General features: G+C 38.5%; 1 protein-coding gene across 2 annotated transcripts in view; it reads right to left on the bottom strand.

Annotated features, from left to right (window-relative positions):
* The window catches only part of LOC126262952 (H/ACA ribonucleoprotein complex subunit 4), a 63,996-nt gene that overhangs the window by 32,000 nt on the left and 14,170 nt on the right, over positions 1 to 17,826 (bottom strand). For both annotated transcript variants that reach the window (XM_049959897.1, XM_049959896.1), the window contains 4 exons: positions 14,985 to 15,100; positions 11,525 to 11,660; positions 5,276 to 5,389; positions 4,977 to 5,137 (listed from right to left, as the gene is read on the bottom strand). In XM_049959897.1, coding sequence (XP_049815854.1) covers positions 4,977 to 5,137; positions 5,276 to 5,389; positions 11,525 to 11,660; positions 14,985 to 15,100 — 527 coding nt within the window. The remainder of the gene's footprint in view (positions 1 to 4,976; positions 5,138 to 5,275; positions 5,390 to 11,524; positions 11,661 to 14,984; positions 15,101 to 17,826) is intronic.

Genomic DNA, 17,826 nt, shown 5'->3' with positions numbered 1-17,826 from the left:
AAATTATATTTCAGGTGCCTGTTATGAATTACGTTAACGATTATAGCCCACTTTTCTTGTACATAACACTGATTCTTGTAACTATTATGCCAATTGTTGGCACTCAACAAAAACGGTTGATGACCGGATCAGTAATGAACAATATTTAGATTTTATATGACCCATTTCATATTTTACTGCATTATATTGCTTAAGTAACCTGCATCACTGCAGCTCAGATTTCACTTGGATATTTGTGCTGATACTGACAGATGGATACGATTGCTTACGTTTTTAAAAATGCACCTTAGTTGCAAATAACCCCAAGTAATTGAACAGGGCACAAGCAGGAATGGTCAATATTCAGGGACACGACAGGAATGATCATTCGAAGCAAAAGTTTAGTAAACACGTGTTCTAAAATGCACACCTCAAGAGCTCTGTTCAGTAGATCTGGTACATACTGCACTCACAATTGCTAAATTGTGAAATGTGAAACATTTTGCCTCCACCATCCACTTGTTTCCAGAAGACTTTAGTGTTTATGATATATGATGCTGGTACAGTGTGGCAAGTTTCTACTGGTTGACTGCGTGAGATGTATCAACTTATATCATAGAGCACTACATAGCATAGATTCAGTACAACTGATCTTATGCTGAAATTAGCATAAACTGTTGGTTCTATCTATTTAAGTTAATGTGTTCATGGAGGTGTATTCCTTCTTTGAACCTAAATGGAGGACAGTTTAGAATGGAATACCAAGAATATCTCTCTGCACTGAAATGATCTACACTCTTGGCATGATGGCTGAATCTTGTAGCCACCAGCATGAGAAAGCCACTTTCACTGCAAATTATCCATCATGGTGCCCTCACTGACTGGAGGATGTCACCATGTGCACCACCCTGCCACACCAACAGCTGCTTGAAATCCCCTTGCACCAAACATGACTAACACATAGTCCTCCGAGTGCAAGCGGAACTTTCAGCATCTACAGTGCACTGCTTGCACTTTAAAGGAGGGGATAATGGGCAGGTAGATAGGTCTGTGACCTGAAGAAAACCCCGTCCACACTCTAAACCCTCACTAATTGGCTATCATATTGAATCTGAGCACCTAATTAGATCCATTCACACAACCAGTGGTTAAGATAGCATTGCCCAGTGGGCAGAACATGCACGACATTGGGCTGTTGTGTTTCCGTGAAAGCCTTTGACTTCATGCCTCTTCAGCGTTCAGCATGAGTGCGTGTTCCTTTCTGAAGAAGGCTTTGGCTGAGAGCTCAAATGTGTAACGGTGTTCTGTTGTGCCTGTCTCCAACTCAACGTCTCTCTCTCTCTCTCTCTCTCTCTCTCTCTCTCTCTCACACACACACACACACTCACTCTCACTCTGCAATACAAGTGTTTCATTTCTTTTATCCATGAAGCCTCTTCAATGGCCTGTAATATTTGTTTTAAGTATCTATATTTAGAAGGAAAGTTGCTACTCACCATACAGCGGAGATGCTGAGTCACTGATAAGCACAACAAAAAGACTATCACAAATAAAGCTTTCGGACATTAAGGCCTTTGTCAACAATAGACGACACACACACACACACACACACACACACACACACACACACACACACACACATACCTGCAGTCTGAGGCAACTGAAACCAAACTGCCACACATATTGTTACATTCCATCTCGGATTTTCCATTGTTTGTTTTCTGTATATAATGCATTCCACATCAGTTACAAATATATTACTACATGATGTTCCCTCTTGTTAGTCATGTTAGAAACAACTTTTGCAGCCGAACTTATATGATTAGAATTATATATTAATACCTTCATCTGCTGACGGGCGTTGATATATATGAATGGGGACAGGTGAAAATGTGTGCCCTGACCGGGACTCGAACCTGGGATTTCCTGCTTACATGGCAGATGCTCTATCCATCTGAGCCACAGAGGATAGCGCAACTGCAGGGACTATCTAGCGCACGCCTCCCGTGAGACTCACATTCTCACCTTATATGACCATACACTACATTCGTAGTGTCCCTACTCTACCAACTTATATGAGGTTAAATTATCATTTGGTCTTACTTACATTTTCTGATGACGTTAATCCAGAGTGTTTCATTCTGGAGATGTATTCACTCAGTCCACACACTCCAAATGGTTATTTTTTCAGTGGGTTCTTAACCACTTTTATTTCAACACTTCACCACTTCATTTCAGCAACTTATCATTGTGTACTGAATGTGTGTGTTTACAGTGTGTAGAGTTACCAACTGCCATTGTGTGTTTATCCTTCGTCTTTTATATTTAATCTGGTATCTAGGTGTAGTTCAATATTTGTTTATTTACTGTGTGTGTGTGTGTGTGTGTGTGTGTGTGTGTGTGTGTGTGAGTGAGTGAGTGAGAGAGAGAGAGAGAGAGAGAGATGGATGTGGATAAGCAGATTGGCTTTTTTTAACATTTTTAACCTCATGCAACTTACACTGCAAAACTTATTTCTAACATGAAAAACAAGAGAATAGCAAGACAAAATACAATGTAGCGACATATTTGTAACCAGTGAAGAATACAGTTATTATATACACATTACAGGGCACTGCATATGCTTCACAAATAAAAGAAGTGATACACTTGTGGCAAAAAAACATACTGTCTTTCATTTAGCTGGAAATGATGGAATACATATTCATGAATATTATTAAGCAACTAAGAAATCATGTAAATGGGATGAAATGACAAAGTTAATATGTACTGACATGGCTAAATTGTTTGTGGTAATTTTCTTATTGGCAATTTCAGGAGGTTTACCACCATCAAAACTTTCTAAATGTGGTAATGGAATGTCCTTGGCAGAATATATATGATGGCAGAACTGATGGTAATAGTAGAGGTGCTGAGGTATTGACAGACACAAACAACAAAGAGCATTCCTGGTTTTCAGGCAAATATTTCTTCTTCTTGCCAAGTGATAATAGTAACACAAACAGTTGCTAGCCAGTATAAATGATGCCACCTTGGATGTGATTATTGACTGTGTATGGTGTGTGTACTTTTTATTATACCCTTTTAATATTTGGCTTGACAGTGAATCTAGCATGCATATCACATATTCTCAACCAAAACCAAATAAGTATTTATTATGGATAAATGTTTATACTGATTTGCCAGACCCAATTTTCAAATCCACTTGAAAATTACCTGGATGTGAAGGCTGAAAACAGTCACGAACATAAGCAAATATCATATTAGCAAAAGGAGTGGCAATTAATTACTCAATTAATAAATTAATTAATTTTACTTCATGTCAAGAGCACAATATGACATGTCAGGAAGCCAAGTGTCATTCCCCTGAGGATCGCATTTACTTTTATTTTTTCTATGTATCAAATTTACTTCTCTACCTATTATTAAAAAACCAGCCTCCTGAAACACAGGAAAGGACAGATTTGTAAATGCACAAGGAATAAATGGAATGGTTTCATTCATAAATTTGTAAGTTACATGATACATTTGCAATCTTTTTTTATTAACAGCCAGATTTGCAAAATAAAAAATTGAAGTAACGAACCACTGAGTAGGCAGGTCTCCCAACTTATTTTTTAAACAACTTATTAACACTTTTCCCCCCAAAATGCACAGAGGGTAAAATTAGTCTCCAATGTAGTGCATTATTGTTCCAAAAGATTTAGAACACTTCTCACAGGTATATTAAAATGCTTACAACAGGCTTCTGAAGTAGTTTTATGTTACACACAGCATGGACAACCTGTGTTTTCTTTCTTTTTCAATATTTTTAATCTGGAATCCAGCATTCTAATAAAAATGACATTAATTTTTAGTTGTTGTCTGAATACTATTTACTTTTTGGTTAAAGGCAAAAGCTAGGTATCCAGATGCACATTTTCTTTTCCTATTTCTGAATTCCAATAATGACAGAAAAGTTTAATCTGTCCTGCTTGGTTTCTATGGCATTCTCATGTTTTTAAAGAGGATCTGCTGAGTGTGTGCACTTCTAACAGATTAAGTAGTACACTACCTGTTTCTTCAACAGATATAAGCACAATGTATAACATACACTACTGGCCATTAAAATTGCTACACCCAGAAGAAATGCAGATGATAAACGGATATTCATTGGACAAATATATTATACTAGAACTGGCATGTGATTACATTTTCACGCAATTTGGGTGCATAGATCTTGAGAAATCAGTACCCAGAACCACCACCTCTGGCCGTAATAACAGCCTTGATACATCTGGGCGTTGAGTCAAACAGAGCTTGGATGGAGTGTACAGGTACAGCTGTCCATGCAGCTTTAACACGATACCACAGTTCATCAAAAGTAGTGACTGCCGTATTGTGACGAGCCAGTTGCTTGGCCACCATTGACCAGTTGTTTTCAATTGGTGAGAGATCTGGAGAATGTGCTGGCCAGGGCAGCAGTCGAACATTTTCTGTATCCAGAAAGGCCATTGGGATTCAGCACAGCGTTCCGTATTACCCTCCTGAACCCACCAATTCCATATTCTGCTAACAGTCATTGGAACTCGACCAACGCAAGCAGCAATGTCACGATACGATAAACCGCAATCGCGCTAGGCTCTCAATCCGACCTTTCTCAAAGTCGGAAACATGATGGTACACCATTCTCCTCCTTATACGAGGCATCACAACAACGTTTCACCAGGCAACGCCGGTCGACTGCTGTTTTTTATGTGCGTATCATTACACCTATGTCTGTTAATAATGTCTGTATATATCCTTTTCATAGGTGTGCAGTGAGCAAAACAGAAGAATTAAGGAATGAATGATGCTTCTGAATGGATCACAAATACAACAAACAACATGTAACTACATTGGTTTGGGAGGGCTTTATATTTTTCATTAATTTATGACCTCTTCAAAATGTATTTAGACCTGCTTGCCAACATATCAAATTTATTGCAAACCACAAACAAAAAACATAGGCAACTTACTGCACTGTCCTTCATAATTATCCTCTTATGTGACGTCAGAAGTTCTTCTAGTGGTCGAACAACTCTACGTAAATATGATTCATCTTTATGGTTCTCATACAACCACTGTGCATCCATGACGTCATGAAGAGTAACCATTCCCTTTTTCTCACTCTGGATCCCTGTAATAAATTTACAATATACTTAAATATAAAGTTCCCTCCTTTGTAAACAAACTGGTAAATGTTACTTTCAAAAATAAGGATCTGATGTCACAGGAAAACAAGAAATTACAGGTCAGTTAAAATTCTATTTCTTACCTGATCTGTTTCTCCTCAGTTCCAACATTTGGCCACCCACCCCCAACATCAGCCCTAGGTGAACACACAATGTACGGACGTATGTTCCAGCCTCACAACTGACCCAGAAAATTCCTGAAATAGCAAATCAAAGCAAATAGAAGGTCAAATTTAGAAATATTTACACTTTAGAGCCCAAAAGTAGCTACAAGAACAGAAACTCTTGTTTCCCTTGGAATTCTGAATGAAAAAGTAGCTCTGTTGCTATGGTGCAGTTTTGTTCATTATATTATCAGGCACATCTCATGGAAGTGTAATACAGTTGTTTCAATGGAATTTCTGAAGCCAGGATGAATTAAAAACAAACAGGTGACAAATGTATTTTAGATATGTTGCAGACCATATCTACAGACAATAACTAAAGCTAAGTGCGATCCAATTGTCCAACAAGGGACACACATATCACCATCACCTTGCTCAGAGCTGATGCTAAGGATCAGTTATCAAAAACACTGTCGTCAGGAAGATTTTAATTCTAGATCACACTGCCAACCTCACTTTTATTACTTGATACACTCAGATTTATTTTAAACATTCTTTCACAAAAAAGAGACTTTTTAAGCACTGTAACACACAACTTGGATACTATTAAGTTTTAAAAGAACTTTGCTAGAAATCTGAACCTAAAACTTTGAAAACCTAATTTTTTGCATACACAAAACGATGTTGAGGTATATGTTGAGGTGACGGTTTAAGAAATCTTCAACCTTCAGTTTTTTAAACTCTTCAAATGAGCAAAAATACATTTCAAGTTCTAAAAGCCTTAGAGTGAGAATACAAAGAAGGAATCCTGAATCCCCAAGTGGAACATTGCAGTTCTGCTCACATGAAGGTGCATTCAGATGAGACTGGTTGCCAGTCCATGCAGCAGAATCAGTGTGAGTAGCATGCCACACATAACCTGGCTGGTCTGCTATCTTTCTCAGAAGACTGAACTGTATATATTTTCGTTCACGATCTTAATTATTGCAGTATTTCAATACCATATTTTACACTATACGATGCACCTTTTTCTTTAAAAAAAAAAAAAAAAAAAAAAAAAAAAAAAAAAAAAAAATCGCCTCCAAAATTCAGGTATGTCTTATACTTGAAATTAACATAAAAATGTCCTGTGTTTCTTTTAAAATTTCCGCCAGTCTTAAAAGTGCCACATGAAACCTATCTCTGTCTGGTAACATTGGATTCAACAGGCAGCAGTAGTGCACCAATGCAACAAACATGAGTTGTGGAGTATTCAGAAGCGTGCTAAGACTGTCTTTCTTCCGCCCCATCATCACAAACCCAGAACACTGTGTGCTCTATGATGCATCATTGCAGTCCATGGTCCCACGAACTTTAATTGAAAGCTATTTGTAATCAATAACAGTACAATACTTTCGTTAGTAGCTACAGAAAAAATTAAAAGGTATTCACAAGATGCAGGCTATAAATTGAAAGTAATAGCATATTCAGAATAACATGGAAGCAGAGTAGCTGAGTGACATTTTGGCCCTCCACCAACAGAAAAAAATCTATTCATGATTGGCAGACTAGTAAAGAAGAAATGAAAAAATGAGGAAGACTAAATGTGCAAGTAAAGGACTGAGTGAAAAATGGACAAAACTAGAAGATGATGTGTTAAGACGGATTAAATGACACCGTCAAAATGGTATTGGAATTAAAACAAAGATAAATTCAAACACATGCTCGGAAGCTAGCACTACGTGGAACTTAGGCTAGACTAAGGGTGGAGTTGGTTGGTGCTAGGTTTATTTAGTGTCATGGACTTAGCATGTGAACCAAAACCAAAATATCTCAGAAAATGTCACAACATTATGAAGAGAAGATACTAACTTTCCGTCACTTTATTATTCAACATTGAAAGAAAACCAGTGTGGAAGTAAGCCAAATAGTGAATAGGGACAAAGTCCCTCCAACATTTGATGTGGTGGGTAATAGAACTGTTGCCATGAAAGATGTTAAAACTGTAACTATAAAAACAAGTGGACAAGAAAAAGTGCACTACACTGTTGTCCTTTCATGTAGTGCTGACAGTACTAAATCCAATAACCGTTTTCAAGGGCAAAACAATGCCGAAACCTTCTGAAATACCACCAGGTGGTGGTGTTCACGTACATTACAAGGGTCGATGGACAAAGCTGGTATAAAATTTTGGATTAACAGTGTGTGGGAGGGAAAGACCAATTTAGTAGTCATTTGAAAAACTTTGTGAAAGAGAAACTGAGACAGGGAAATTAAGAGCTTGCTGTTGCTCCAGGAGAACTTGCTTCTTCATAACTGCAACCTCTTGATGTCTTAATAAAGAAACCATTTAAAGTGAATAAGAAAGAGGAATGGAACAAATGGATGAAACCCAACATAAATTCATGCCGAAGGTAGCTTTAAAGTGACCTACCATCAAACAAGTGTGTCAGTGGGTAAAACAGTCTTGGTCTAGAGTGAGAGAAGACATTATTGTTAAATCTTTCAAAAAGTGTGGCTTATGTAACATTCTCGATGGTAGTGAAGACCATCTTAAATATGTGAAGACGATAATGATGCCATAGGAGGAGGAGGAGGAGGAGGAGGAGGAGGAGGAGGAGGAGGAAGAAGAAGAAAAAGAAAAAGAAGAAGAATGTTCAGATCACAATTTTCAGGAATTTTAAAGGTCAGTTTGATTGTGTGAAGTAAGAATCTCCTTTAGTCTGGCTTTGCAATCTAATAATAAAAATGGTAAGATTTCTTAAATTTAAAAAAAAAATTTAAAAAAGCTTAAAAATTAAGGTGCATCTTTTAGTCCGTGGTGACTTATAGTCCATAAAATATGATAACCTACCATACAAAACAGCATAAGTTTGCAGTAAAAACAGCGAACTTACATTTGATGGTAGTTAGGTCATACACTGCAGCATACAAAACGAGGCAAAATCTTGAATTTTTCTTTAAACTTGGCAGGAGATATCTCAAATCAGAGAAAATTGACTGTATGTAGTGCACTCACTTCTGCCTGTGTGCCCCACAATAGTGACAGTAAATTATTCCTAATGTCCATCACATCATATAAAAGTTCAAAACACTTGAAACTACTTTTTGCCACATGGTGGCATGTAAAAATGGAGTATTTTGTCATGTGGTTAATATGTGAATTTTTGTTAAATATTGGATTACAGAAGTTAACTACACATTTTCCAATGGAAAATTTAATTTTTAGGGGCCATCAATAGTTGGAGAAAGGAAAATTTGGATGGGTTTGCAACAATGTAACAAATTTATTTCTATACCACAATTGCGCTTTTCACTAGCTATTAGCGTATCTTGTCCTTAGCTGCCTTCTAACAACAGACGCGTTTCAGGATTCCCTCGCAATTGCAACTGCAACTGTGGGTATAAACTAGGTGCATAAGAGAGTATTTCTGACCATTTATTTTGAATATGCTTCCCCTATGTCATGTCCAAGGAAGGGAGAGTCCTGGGATCTTATCTCTCTGTAGTGAAATAGTCTATGCTCTCTTGCAAGATGGTAGGATCTTGCAGCCACCAGCATGAAAAAGTTGATCTCTTTTCACTGCAAATTATTGATCGTGGCTCCCTCACTGACTGGATGATGTCCCCAAGGGCACCACTCTGCTACAAACACATATGCTCAAAGTCCCCTTGCAAACATGACTAACTCTTCCTCCTCCAATTTCACGAGGAGTTTTCAGCTCTGGCACCTACAGTGCACTCCTTTCAATGTTAAGGGAGGGGGTGGTGGGCAGGTAGATATGACTGTGACCTGAAGAACACCCTCCCCACATGCTAACCCACAAATAACAGGCTATTGTGTTAGAATTTGGCCACCTAATTTGATCTGTTCACACGAGTGGTTAAGACTGGGTTGCCCAGTGGCTGGAACATGCACCTCATTGAGCAACCTTCCCCGCATGGCCTGTATTACTGTATAATTTTGAGAGACTGGAAGTCAAACCCAAATTTTGGGATCAAATGTAAATTAGCCAAAATGTGTGGGTAAAAGTAAGTCTGGAAAAGGTAAAGTAAGCAACCATAGCCTGGTTGTCGACAAGGAAGCCGTCTAACGGACGAAGTTAGAGAAAAGGAACATTCGGCAAGCAGGATTGCAGCACAGGAGAGGAAGGCATACTGCTATGGCTCAGGGGGCACCATGCTCGCCATAACACATACACAGTCACAAGAAATTGAGAGGTCCATGGAGGAGGGCATAGGGGGAGAGGGCATGTTTTGCCAGTGCAAGCCTTTCTACGTGATGCCCCTTCAACATCTTGCACAAAAAACTGCACAATTCATTTTATCAAGCAATTCCTTATTTGGTCATGCACACACACACACACACACACACACACACACACACACACACACACACACACACACACACAACTTACTGATCTTTCCCCTCACATTAGACAAATGATCTGGTTGACACAAAATATAATTTTTTCCTTGTGCATTGGGTGTTGCACACCCAACAGGCCACATATATAGAATAATCAGCAAATATGAGGTAAAACCTCAATTTATGACAGTCAATGACAGCACTGGTCAAGAAGTTAAATGCCTATTGCCATTCCTACAAGAGCTTCTTAGGGAATGTGATGTGTTGCGGTGCTTCCATTTCTGTGGCTCTCTTGGTCGCTGTACACATATTGTCACTAACACAGCAGTAACTTGAAAACATGATCTCAAACAGGGTAAAGGCCTTTACAATGTCTGCTTGTGTCTGTATATGTGCGGATGGATGTGTGCGCGCGCGAGTGTATACCTGTCCCTTTTTCCCCCTGAGGTAAGTCTTTCCGCTCCCGGGATTGGAATGCCTCCTTACCCTCTCCCTTAAAACCCACAGCCTTTTGTCTTTCCCTCTCCTTCCCTCTTTCCTGATGAAGCAACCGTGGGTTGCAAAAGCTTGAAATTTGTGTGTGTGTTTGTGTGGTTTTTATTGTCTCCTATCAACATACCAACGCTTTCGTTTGGTAAGTTACAGTATCTTTATTTTTAGATATATTTTTCCCACGTGGAATGTTTCCCTATATTATATATATTATTAGGCCTATGAAAGGAGTTCTCTGTACCACAACACCCACAAGTGCATGCCACATGTACGTCACTATCCTAGTAGCAAATTCCCGCATGCAGTGCACCAAGGTGCTGAAGGATTCACCTCAGATGCTCAAACATCACCACAACTCATGGCAGCAGCCTGAAGCCTGTCATCCATGACCAATACAGCGCCCAGCATTTTATGGGCAGTGGCCAATTCTCCTTGTATGCATATACAACAGGCACAGTAACTAGATGGTGTCTATACCACAAGGACCATAGAACTTCCCAAGAAATCACTGGTTTCAATCTAATTTGTTCTGTGAAGCTGCTTTTGGTTTGTACTACACTCCAAAGAAAGCTCACACAATCCCAACACACTATTGTTCACACTAAAACTTTTTTCTCAATTAGTGCACACTAGTGAGAACAGTAAAAAACACACAACAAATTTCATTTCTTCGCAGAAGTATGTGAGAACAAACCTGAAGAAACTAAACCTTGTACAGAAATAGAACTACTTCTGTTCCTGGCATGTCCATTTGGTTTCCCAGTGATGGCTACATGTAAAATGTACTGAATATAGTTAGACATGCCATCACTTTCTCCAGTGCAAGTAACATTTTCAACAGCTAAAATGCCTCTGCGAACTGTTACTGTTCCTTATATCCTCACAATTACTGCAGAATCATCATTCTAAAGTATCTAAATGAGAGAAGCAGGATGACCAAATGCCTAACTTCTTTTAATGTGAAAAGCGCTAAATGTGGAGGGTTTTCACAACACTGCAGTTATTTCCAGCACCAGCTGTGTTACCAATATATACAAAAGTCAGTAGACAACGCAGAAAGATGTACTGTTTACATACAGCCTAAAGCCATGCAAATCTAAGTCAAATAGTAAAATCTTTAATGAAGTAAAGAACAAACTCCCAAATAAAGAGTAATTAAAGAATACACTGCTACAGAGTAATTTTGTCCCAACAAGAAGCATACCAAACTGAAATGCATTCTATATTAATGACACTCACTAAACAAGTAACAACCAAGCACAAAATTAAGTTGCTTATCATTTCACTCTAAGATACACTGAAACCCTCTTTACAAATTATCTATGCTGCCACCTCCAAACCACCACCTGAATCACTACTTCCATGACAATTCTTTCTGAATGACGTACCCATGTTGCTTTCTTCATCATACTCCAGAAGTTTACTATCATATATTGTTCTGACCCTCAATTGTCTTTTCACTGCAGATATCAATGGGGGTCTCTGGAATAATGCGCCACGAAGTTTCTCCAACGTCTGGCTGACCTGTAAAAATTGATAGTTTTGTAGTACCAAATCGAAAAAAATATGATCAACTAACTATTTCACCGTATAATCAAAAAAATTAAGATATGCTGTTTCACTCCCTCACAAAATGTGAGGTGACAATGCTTATGTGGATTTTATTAATGCAGAACTTCAGAATCACAATCTACAGCATGAACTTCAGAATTTGCTTATTTCCAACAAGTAAAAAATTGCTCTCTTTTAGACAGCATTGTGGTGAGGGTGGGGGAGGAGGATGACAACTAATACACACACAAAAACAAAATAAATTTAGCCATTTTCTGATAAATTACTGAAAATTGTGAAAAGTAACAAAATATGAAACACAATCAACAGCAACAACAATACTGTAAGTCAGACTGTTCCAGCTTGCTTGCATGGAGAATGCACAAGGCTGGGTCCCAAGCCTTATTTAGTTGGAAACCAATGTGTTTACAAGATGATAATGAAGTCTGATCTCCATTGTTTGTTTTATAAGCGACTACCTCAGATTATTTATCCTATTGTTATGACCCTGTGCGCTGTCATAATTCACAGTATGTCACTTAAACTGACAGTGCTTGCAAGATCTTGTTGTTGGTTGTCCTTTACATATGTGGCACTTACCCTCTGCACTATTCTGATAGTCTGGGGTATGTATATTTTCGAATCTGGCACAGGACACTGTAAATTCCTGACTTCCAGAGTCCTATATCGCCCTTAATCGAAATCACCAACGCTTTCATTTTACATTGTGGCAAAATATGCACTTCACATATTTCCAGTGTAGTCTTGCAGTTTTCACCGATGTATTCGCAATGTAAGTCTGCCTCCAGAGCTAAGTGGTCAGCGTAGATGGCTGCCATGAAAAGGGCCCAGATTTGGTTCCCAGTATTGCCAAGGATTTTTTCTTGTTAGGAGGACTGATATGGGATGCAATCAGCCTTGTGATGCCAACTGGTGAGCTACTTTATCAAATATAGTGGTTCCATAGTCTGGAAATTCTACAAAATGGTCCTCCATACCACATTCACATGACATTGCATGGCAGAGGACGATACAGCGGCTGACAGACATCTCTTAGACCATAACAGCCTGGTGAGGCATTCATTGCCAACACAAGGGATATATACTTTTATAGAATGTATCTCGTTTTAATCTGTTAAGTACTAGCCTAGGCATCTTTGGCTTTATAAAATGCTGAATCTGACAGTTGTAGCAACTTTTCTTACAGAAAAACCATATGTATTTGCTGCAACTCAACCATTAAACTCTCTTGGTTTGAGAGTTTCCGAGTCCTGTGAACTAACATGTTTAGGGCACATACTTATTGAAAGATAGCTTCACAGCTATAAGCAAGCTAGTACAAGTTGATGGAATATTAATTTTATTCTGTTAAAATATTAGTAAATTCATATTTGACAGTCATGTGTGTCAAAACACTGAGCACAATGAATTCAGTTCTACCAGAGGCATCTTACAATGAGATGTCAGACCTTACTATCCACCAATTTCTGCAAGCTTGTGCACACTAATCTGGGACCACACTAAATTAATTTCTGTAAAAAAAGGATTTTAGTCACCATGAGTCTACTTCGATGGAATCATTAGAATCCTTTAAATATCAAGCCTGCAGTTTAAATGGTTCTGAAGAAAAAGGGGAATAATTAGTGATTCTTGCCAATTTATGAAGTTTCAAAATTCTGATGGGTGATAGGACCATTAACTTGGGCTATTAAAATCTTTATTTTCCTTCAATAACCATCACAGTTGTGATAGTAAGTCACTACTTTGTAGCTACTAGTTTCAGAAAATCACATCCATTTTTCAAACTGTGGCCTTAGGTGGAAGTATAATCATACAACTCCCACCAACGTATATGTGAATAATCAAATATGCACTATTGCTCACTATTAACCACTAAACAGATACAACGTGACAAGTCTCTTATGAGCATACAATGTCAATTTCTTCCAATTTGACAAAAAAAAAAAAAAGGCATCTGAAACTGGATTAACAGTATCAGCAAATTCATCTCTTGATATTGTCCTACATGTCATTTATTACGTTGTGGTGAGCTCCCATTACATATTATCTATAGGAGCAGTAGCTTAAATGGCTCTGAGCACTATGGGACTTAACATCTGAGGTCATCAGTCCCTATAGGAGCAGTATTTACAATTACAGGTGGTGTCATTTAATGAGAGGTCATTATTGCCCACACGGATATGATTATTATCGCAACTGTGACAGATCGTGAAGGAAAATAAAGATTCTCACCAATTGTTCGTATACTTAGAAAGATAAGTCCCTCAAACTGGGGTGGTGATCAGGTGATACAAGGCCTTCTTTAAAGTAATTATCAATTCACACTTCATACAATATTTTTTTAAACATAAAGATACAAACCCTTTTATGAGGGTTAGTCACCATTTGGTTAGTCACCATTTCAATTATCACCTTGTCACTCAATATCTCATCTTTACAGTGAGTTGATGTTCCAACCTGGACTTTCCATTGTTTGAAAGTTATGTAATTTTTTTAAATTTGTTTGCAGGTATATGTCACCAAGCCTGGTACACATGGAAAACACTATACCACAGTGATATAGCATGCCACTTGGAGAACTAGGCCAACATGATGCTGCCCACTGATGAAGTCGAGTGTCATGCAGAAATTCATTTACGGCACCAGCTGAAATGTTACAGCTGTGTCAGGCCAATCCATATATCTTTAGCCATGCTTATTTTTGATGGCTTTAACAATTCCATCTGATCCTGCATAACACTCCAATTTTCAAAAACTGAATTTTAATGGCATAAACCCTGTCACAGTAGTTACTTTCGGCTGTTACAGGCTAGTAGTTCACCAAAATCCGAAAGTTGCAGGGCCTAACCTCTCCTTCCTAGCCGCAAAAAAGTGCACAAACAGTAGCCATGTATTAACACACATGACATGGTCAAATTTAATAATTTGAAATAATATCTGAACACTTCGGAATGTTCTTCCTTAGCTGAAGACTGTCCTACAAGGCACAGTATATTTGTGCTGGAGTGCAACTTTAAGAACTGTATCACACTGTATTGTGCTTGAGAAATGTTACCTCCAACTAACTGCAATGTTTCCATGTATTAGTACAAGAAAGCACCTTGCAGTTTCTTTTTCGTAACAGTGGAGAGGGTCTCTCTCTTATGTTGAGAAACGTGTGTACAGATTTCAGCTACAGTCTACTTATGTGAAACTGTTGGTAGACAACACCCTTTTTACAAAATGGTTTATAGAAAACAAAAATAGCATTACACACATTTCAACTATGCAACTTACCTTTTGAGCACTCTCTACTGCAGAATGCAACTTGAATATGCATATGTACTCTTTCCCAGCATTTTGCTGTGATTTTACAAGTCGCGTAGCTCTATCTATGCATACTATTAAACAACCTGTGAGCAAACAAACAAACATTTTTTTATAAAGTATGCTAATTTTACAGTAGTGCGTATGTTAACATATTTAATGGCTGTTTTCTTTTATGAAGGCAAAATAAACCTTTTTATTATGTTACGAGACATTACATGCAGATTTAGTTAGATACCTTCTTCAATATTTATAGCAAGATACACACAGAAATGGAAACATTAACTTGCACACGCTAATTAGTAGTTCTCAGTTTACTGAATGCACTCAGATGGGAAAAGGCCATATGCTATCTTAAGAAATATTCGCAGCTATTGTCAAATAAATAGCTTATCTGTAACACTGGTTGCTGGTTCCAGAGGGATCAATCACAGGTTGTGAAGCTATACAACTCCATAATTGGGAAGTTTCTCACATATTCACTCTAACATTGTAACAGCTAGTCTTTCTAAGCTACAAGAAGCATCTGGCATAAGCAAGTTAACATATCGGAGCCCGACAGAAACATCCAGATAAAACAAGTTACCAATTATCACATTATACACCAATTAAAATTGCTTTGTGATTGATATTTCGGGGAGTCATGTGGTAGGGGCCAGGTCCCAGCCAACTGCAGCCATTTCTTTGCCTCCACAAGCTCGCTGTGTTGTGTGTTATACAGGCACAAACCTTGTAAGGTGATGCTTCCAGCAGGGGTTATTAGGGGCCAGGTAGTGCAGCCCGCAAATACAGAAGGGGAGGGGGAAAAAAACATCAAATATACAGTGACTTTTTCATGTTCTGTTGTCACTATAAAAATATCTCTATGTAAATGAGGAAAAACTGTGTCTGCTGCTGAAGTTAGCACTTACGTAAACATTCTAGTGTCTGCATAAAAATATTGAATTCCTGTAGCATTTGTCGATATCAAAAATTTAAGCCAACCTTCAGTATCAGTTATGGACATTGCCTTATGTCATTTGAATATCCTTGATAAGGAAATGCAGACATTATCAGCCATCTACAACAAAACATTCCCATGCCAGAAGACTGTAGAAAGGGTGAATTACTGGACATCACCTTTGTGTCTATGGTGTCGATAAACTAGCAAAAACTATGGCTCTACGGTTCTCAGGTTGCCATCAAATCACTGTCATTTCAATTCCATTGAACTCATATGAGCTCAAGTTAAGGGTTACGTGGCATGGAACACCAAAACTGTATGCTCACAGAAGTGTAATGACTAACAAAGAATGCTATAAACCAAACTTTGTCAGATGGTAGAATTAATGTGTGGTGGAAAATAATATTGAACAACTTATTATTTCATTCAACCCTAACAGCACTTCTAGAGACCACACAGGCAATAGTGAAAGTGATTCACATATAACTGCCTTGTATCCATTTCGCCATTTATTTAGATAATTTGTTACTTTGAGATGTGTCTAAGGGAATGCTCATCTTATTGCTATTATCTGTCTATAACGTGACAGAGATATCTTGTGCATCGTCATACCTACAGTTCCCACCACAGTCCTCTCTATTACCTGCAAAGACATTGGCAACAATCAAAAATTAGATGACTTTTTTCTGTTTTGGTGCATCCACAACTATCGACTGCACTAGCATGTGGAATGTTGTGCATGTGACTGCAATTCTGCTCCCCACACTGCTATCTGTCAATCACCAATTAATTTTAATCCAAGTATAGTGACTTTTCAAAAGTAACAATGACTGTTGTTTAACAGCAGTTCACCTGAAAAAATTACAGTCCCAGCAGTCCCAGAAAAACTATTGAAACAACATTTACGATGCATTCTTCAAAAGCCAACTACTCTCAGCAATAACGGCAAAAGCACCTCCCATATTTATTATTTTATTGTTTTCACACATTAAACTTAATTTTTAATGCCCTCATGAAAATTGTTTACATCCAACACATGCCACCAAGTATACTCTATGGCGTGGGGGGGGGGGGGGGGGGGGGCACACGAAGGCATTATCCAAATAGGACGGAAATCAGTAGATGTGATGTACATGTATTGGACACAAATGATCACAATTTCAGAAAAATTGGATGATTCATTCAAGACAAAGTTTTACAAACTGACCAAGCCATTAACATGCTGGTTCTCTTCTAGCCAGTATGCAAGACGTTATTCAGCTTGGCACCAACTGATGGAGTTGTTGGATCTCCACTTGATGGTCATCATGCCAAATTCTGTTCAATTGGCATGTTATATCATCAAAATTCCAAGCTGGTTGGAGGGCCCTTCCCCGTAATGCTCCAAACATTCTTGTTGAAGAACAGATCCAACTACCTTGGTGGCCAAGGTAGAGTTTGGCAAGCACGAAGACAAGCAGTAGAAATTTCGATGTGTGCAGACAGGCTTTATCATGTTGAAATGTAAGCCCAGGATGGCTTGCTATGAAGGCCAATAAAACACAAGAATATTGTCAATGTACCACTGTGTTGTAAAGGTGCCACGACAGCCAAAGAGGTCCTGCTGTGAAAAGGAATTGGGTCCCGGATCATGACACCTGGTTGTTGGGCCACGTGGCAAGCGACAGCCTGGTTGTATCCCACACAGTACGAGGCATCTCCAGACATATCTCTGTCCTGGGATCTTATTGACTGGGATAGGACTGTCTTCAGTGACTAGTCCCTCTTCAAGCTGAGGCCCAATGACCAGCAAAGATGTGTCTGGAAACACCCCAGGCAGTGATGGGGTACCAAGCTGACTATTGCCTGCCATACAGCCCAAAAACCGGG

Source organism: Schistocerca nitens, chromosome 6 (assembly GCF_023898315.1).
Source record: "Schistocerca nitens isolate TAMUIC-IGC-003100 chromosome 6, iqSchNite1.1, whole genome shotgun sequence".
NCBI lineage: Eukaryota > Metazoa > Arthropoda > Insecta > Orthoptera > Acrididae > Schistocerca > Schistocerca nitens.
The sequence above is the reverse complement of the archived record's forward strand: the minus strand, read 5'-3'. Positions and strand labels throughout refer to the sequence as shown.